Below are 6,295 nucleotides of genomic sequence, written 5' to 3'. Positions count from 1 at the left end.
AAAAAAAAAAAAAAAAAAAAAAAAAAAAAAAAAAAAAAAAAAAAAAAAAAAAAAAAAAAAAAAAAAAGGAGAAAGAAAGAGAAGGTGATTGATGGACCTTTGATGAAACTATCCAGAATAATATTATCAGAAGATTTATACAGAAGCCATTTTAATTTCAATATTTAAGTTTTGTAAGGCTCCCAAAGGTCTTCATCTGGCAGTGGTAGATCCACTCTAGACAAGCAAGTATAGCGGAAGTTAAAACAGGACATCTGTCCCAAAGCAAAACAATGACCAGTCTCTGAAGAGGATTCACAAGAAGGTCCCTGGCTTACAATGGTTCTATTTATGATTTTTCAACTGTACAACAGCGTGAAAGTGATTTGCATTCAACAGAAACTGTACTTTGAGTACCCATACAACCACTGTGTTTTTTACTTTCAGTATAGCATTCAATAAATTATATGAGATATTCAATACTTTATTATAAAATAGGCTTTGTTTTGGCTGATGTTGCCCCACTGTAAGCTAATGTAAGTGTTCCCAGCACATTTCAGGGAGGCTAAGCTAAGCTATACTATTCTGTAGGTTAGGTATATTACATGCATTTTTAACTTATGATATTTTCAACTTCTGATGGGTTTTTCAGGTTATAACCCCGTTCTAAGTGGAGAAGCACCTGTTCTATCATGTTCCAAAACATATTTCATATGCCACCTAAGCAGGGATGCCAAAGAGGGTGGCTGCAAATCCACTGGCTGCCCTTAGCTGACTGCCCACCTCCACGTGTCAGTAGAGGCCAGTCAGCAAAGAGAGTTTCTATGGGGGAAGTGCATGTGGCCCTGGAATTCTGCCTCCCTCTTAAACTGCCCTCACTTCAAACCTAGCAAGGGTGGCTTCAGGGATACCTGATGTCCCCGGGAGCTGGGACACCGCAGACTGGTGTTTGACTATGCCTGGAGATCGAGAGGCAAAAGGCTGAGAATAGCCCTATAGGGCCGCAATTGGGAAGTGACCACACTACTGAGAAGCAAATGGAGGCCATACTAGACAGAGCCATCTTGGGATTGTATCAGAGGCCACCAAGAGCTCCCAGGAAGAGGAAGTAATCACCACTGACCAGCCAGTGGAGACACATCTGTCTGCAACAAGAAAACCACAGGTCAGAGATTTCTGGAAATGGAAGCTCCCTGAAAGACCAGTGCAAAGCGCCCACGGAGAAAGTCAGCTTTAGAAACCTGGCAAGCCCGGTGCATGATACTGTGATCAAAGCAGACCTTTCCTGCCAAGTTTTCTCTTCTATCTCCTTCCCACAGCACCTGAGAATGGCAGAATCTCCAGGTACCAAGTAGGCCGTGAAACCCAGCGGGGCAAGCAAGAAACAGCTTCCCAGATGTCCCTCCCTCCAGCTCCATCCCAGACAAGTTAACTTGAATTAACTTCAAGCTCGCTTATGATACAGGTTTGGGCATTTTAATTACTGAAATGAGATCTGTATGACGTGAAATGTCTGTGGGGTATTTCACTCTTGGAATAGGAAAGAGGTCATGGGATGGGTTCTAATTTAATCCAAGGGACAGAGGAGTCTCTCGCTCTGTGTGTAATCCCAGCACTTTGGGAGGCTGAGGCAGAAGAATCACTTGAGCCCAGGAGTTTAAGATCAGCCCGAGCAACATAGTAAGACTCTGACTATACCAGAGAGAGAGAGAGAGAGAGAGAGAGAGAGAGAGAGAGAGAGAGAGAGACTGCTCAGCCCCACAGAGCAGGCTGAATAGTCCTGAGTTAGGTGGGTAGAGGATTAAGTTATTTTCCGTTGGCCTTCAAGGAATATCTGTAACAGTAGACTTTCAAATTTGTAATGGTCAAAGCATAACATTTGAACTGGATAGATCTTCAAAGAAAGGAATAGCTCCAGTCTAAAATATGTTGAAACATTTATACATACTGATCATCAGTAGTCTAAAACCCAGCAGAATCTTTTCATTACGTGACTTCTAAATGAACATATATTTTGGCATCAGTATGTTTTAGCATTGACATAATAGTTACATTTAAGAAAAAAGAAGGAGTAATGTAGATTCTAATTCTACCAACATGGATTATGGCCAATAAAGAGTCTACGTAAAGATCATAAAGCCAGTCACTGCCAAACATAAGCCTCACGGTTTTTAAACTAAGAAAATACCTGAAATATTTTCTCAGAACTAGAAGGCAATCTCCACTACAATAATTTACAAATAAACTTAATAAAAATACATTATTACAGGAATAAACAACAAAAAATAACACAGTGAGGCAGATCAAAAAGTAACAAAATCTGCAGAAGAACAGAGAAGACTTTTAGACAATGATGAAAAGATTTTATTTACTGCCAAATTATATTTACAAAAGAATTAAAAGCAGTTGGAGTGGCTAGTCAATACCAATCCAGATACGGCACAGAAATAGCGTAACGGAAGTGAAGGGAGGCAGAGCTGGAAAGGACAGAGGGCTATGTCATAGGATGCTGATACCAGGGAAGGCAGGACAAAGAGGCATCATACGTGCTCTGAGAAGAAAGCAGCTTCCCTCACTAAGACAAGACAAATGTGAAACTTGGATCCGCACTTTAACTGTAATCAAAGACAAAGGTAGGAAACGTCAAAGACAAATAGTTAATCAAAAGTAACAGTAGTTCAGTTATAAAGAGAGTTATAAAGAGAGAGATGAAGACTTTAAGTTATTCTCAGCAATAGAACATAGAAGTCATAGTTCTTGAAGGTCAGTACCAAATGGCAAATTAAGAAACAAAAGTTTCCTGTCTTTAAAGGGCTGAAAAAATCAAAGACAGATAAGTGAACGTTAAATTGCTGGAAAACACTGCTGAAAGGGCGCTGAAAAGATAGCACAGTTCTCAAAATATTGCATCAAGAAAATTGGATCCTAAGACCAGAAAAATAATGAAGATAAAATGAAGCTATCAGTTAAGTCCATCTTAAAGGATTTATCATATAAGTCACAGAGCAAATAAAAACAAAACATTTCAGCAATGAAAAGCTTCACTGTTTTATACTCTTGGGAAAAAGTAGAGTAGGAATATCAGTCTTGGGGAGACTTTAATTTCCATTCAGAATCCTGGTGTGTTAAGTACTGAAAGGCACCTTGGTGTATTCCCTCCCTCCTTTATTTATTCCTAACATATGAGGAAACTGAGACCAAAAGAAGCAACATAACTTATTTGCACAACTTGTGACAGCATAGGTCCTAAGAATTAGCCTCCAGAATCCTGTAACTGCCTTTTTCTACATGATACAGTCATTCACCATCACTGCTTAAGATTATACAGGGCTGGGCATGGTGGCTCGTGTGTATAATCCCAGCACTTTGGGAGGCTGAGGCAGAAGGATCACTTGAGCCCAGGAGTTTAAGATCAGTCCAGGCAACATAGTAAAACTCTGTCTATACCAAAAAGAGAGAGAGAGAAAAAAAAGGCCCCTATGACTATATATATAATTATCTTCTTCTATATTACATGCAAAAATATAAGGCTAGGCGGTGGAATTTTGAGATTAAACAGTCCAGGTTTTTTTGCAAAAGATATACAGTATGAATAATAAACACCTTTCTGTTGGCCAGAAGCACATAATAATTACAAAACCAATTATATAAAAACTATATGGTTCTAGGGATGGAAAGTACTTTAATATGCCCCATATCAGATGAAGCAAAACCAGAAACATAAGGCTCTCATTAGAGACCTGTAAAACACGTGTTCATGACAACAAAGCAGTTAGTTTGAACACTAATAGTACAAGCCACACTAGGAAGCAAAATAAAAGATTAGAGGCGATAGCAAACATGCACTTTTAGATCACAATTTCTTTGCAAATACATGGAAACACATACCCATTTTTCCACATCAACTTGCTGTGGAAAGAAAAAGCCAAAATAAATAACAAACAAACAAACACCTAGCAATGTTTCAATTACTATCATTTAAATGAATTAAAATCCATCTGGTCCTTGCACCACCATCTATTTCCAATTCTAAAGTGGAAACATTGTATTTGAGTTTTTCATTTACAACATTTAATCTCACTAGACAAAAAGAACTCAATTAATTTAGTAATGAGAACTCTAAAAGGCATTAGGCTGGAAATGCATCAGGTACATGAAATAATGAAAATCCAATACATTCAAAAGCAAACATGAACACTTCTCTAATTCTCAAATGCAATAGGCCTTCTGATTTAAGACTACTACTCTCCTCTAACTATAAAAATCGATTTAATTAAAAAGAACAATTTAGACACATAGTATCTAACTACAATTTCTCTCATGATACTTAAAATTTCTCTTAATCTTTCTAGCATTTCATAAAATTTCACAATATAAAGGCATGCCTTAACAAATAGTTCTGAAGTTATATGGGAATCAAATTATTTTTAAAATTGTATTTATAAATGAATGTTAGTCTCAATCATGAGGTGACGCTTTAAAACATGACTATAATCATACACGCATTGTAAATAGAACAAATAAAAAAGCCATATGTCAGCAAAGATTAAATCAGAATTAAAAATTTCAACACTGAGAGACATACTCAGGTCTGAAAGGTAAGTTTTCTTAACTCACCTCCCAGCTATAGAATGTATAATTGGTGTCCTGTGCAAACTGTGGTTTGCTTCACACCCTTCCCGTATAACAGATTATTTGTATTTTTTTTTTTCCTTACAAAACTCATTAATTGGGTAAGAAGCTAATGCCACTTAGGCAGAAATCTTGGGATATTAGCTAGGAATCTCCAATGCCTTGGCAAGCAAGCTTCGGGGAAGCAATGTGCATAAAAAGCAACATACACAGTGATTCTTTTTAAAATGTTATAAAGTGATATTTAAGATATCAACCTAAACTTCAGGTAGAATGTTATGAAGCCCTAATGAAATTCAATAGGTTACCTGTAACCGAGCATTTTGGCTTCTTTGGTGATTTACTTAGTCTTCAGAAAAATCTGTTCTAAACTTACTTCCTCCTTTGCATTTTAAAAACACACTGTTGTTATTTAAGAAAAACACTTGACTGAGCAGAAAGGCCTGATTTTCACTATAAATTTTTCAAGATAGTTTGTTGCTATTAGAAAGTGGAAGATCTTTTAAACATTAACCTATTGGAATGACGGATCCATTTCTTTAGATCCTGGGGCAAAGGGAAGCAAAAGAGGCATGTCCAGAACAGTGCAGTTGTTGTGCATTTTTCTACCTCTAAAAGGACAAATTTGTATATTGATTCTCTTCTCAAAAAAAATCTAAAAAAACAAATAAATGACTTCCTTTTCATATTTGTCAGGAAAACAGAACATGCCATATTTTTAGTGCTGTCAGTGATTATCAAAGACATTGTATTTTGCCATCAGCAAGTTCACTTCTGCATGTCAGACATTCACACATGCATACACATTCACACACACACACACACACACTCTCTCTATCAGTGCAAAGATAAAGTTATGAAATTTTTCCAGAGGAAAGAATTTTAATCAAGAGTCACAGTTACTAATAATAGTACCAGAAAATCTTTAATTTCTATATTATAAAAAACAAACAGTTCCTCAAGGAGCAAGAAAACGGAATAAAGAGAATATCCAAATACCCAAAGAAAGGTTTAGCAACAGCATGTGCTGCAAGTGAATTATCAGCTAGACACACAAGACAAGACAAATGGCCCACACAGTTAAAAGACTAACACACAACAAAGTTGTTATCATGTATAAGCAATGCAGAACGATTTCATGACACGTCTCTTATTCTTGTTAACAAGAATCATTTAATTAAATTCCTGCAGACAGTGAAGAGAATGATTCAACTGGAGTTAATCAAGAAAAGGAAATATAAAATTTACAGTAAACCTAGCCAATTTTAGAATTTAAGCAATTACAAACCTATAAAACATGTAAGACAAACGTACATTTTTTCCAATAACTTATCTAAGTATGTGGAATTTAAAAAATACATACGGATTTTACTACTTTAAAGAATATGACTATTTTAATACCTGTGGGAAATTACATTAAATATCTTATCATATTAATGCTAATAAAAAGAGCAATTTCATTTTAAAAATAAAAACAAAATTTCCGGCCGGGCGCGGTGGCTCAAGCCTGTAATCCCAGCACTTTGGGAGGCCGAGGCGGGTGGATCACGAGGTCAAGAGATCGAGACCATCCTGGTCAATATGGTGAAACCCCGTCTCTACTAAAAATACAAAAAATTAGCTGGGCATGGTGGCGCGTGTCTGTAGTCCCAGCTACTCAGGAGGCTGAGGCAGGAGAATTGCC

The 6,295-nt window shown here is 36.8% G+C and overlaps 1 protein-coding gene across 1 annotated transcript in view; it reads right to left on the bottom strand.

Moving 5' to 3' along the window:
- The window catches only part of RYR2 (ryanodine receptor 2), a 787,527-nt gene that overhangs the window by 471,202 nt on the left and 310,030 nt on the right, over window positions 1-6,295 (bottom strand). The window contains exon 4 of the mRNA XM_037737814.1: window positions 3,868-3,888. Within this exon, the coding sequence (XP_037593742.1) occupies window positions 3,868-3,888 (21 nt within the window). The remainder of the gene's footprint in view (window positions 1-3,867; window positions 3,889-6,295) is intronic.

The sequence above is a fragment of the Cebus imitator genome, unplaced genomic scaffold (genome assembly GCF_001604975.1).
Source record: "Cebus imitator isolate Cc_AM_T3 unplaced genomic scaffold, Cebus_imitator-1.0 Scaffold42, whole genome shotgun sequence".
Lineage (NCBI taxonomy): Eukaryota > Metazoa > Chordata > Mammalia > Primates > Cebidae > Cebus > Cebus imitator.
This window is presented reverse-complemented; position numbering and strand designations above follow the sequence as displayed.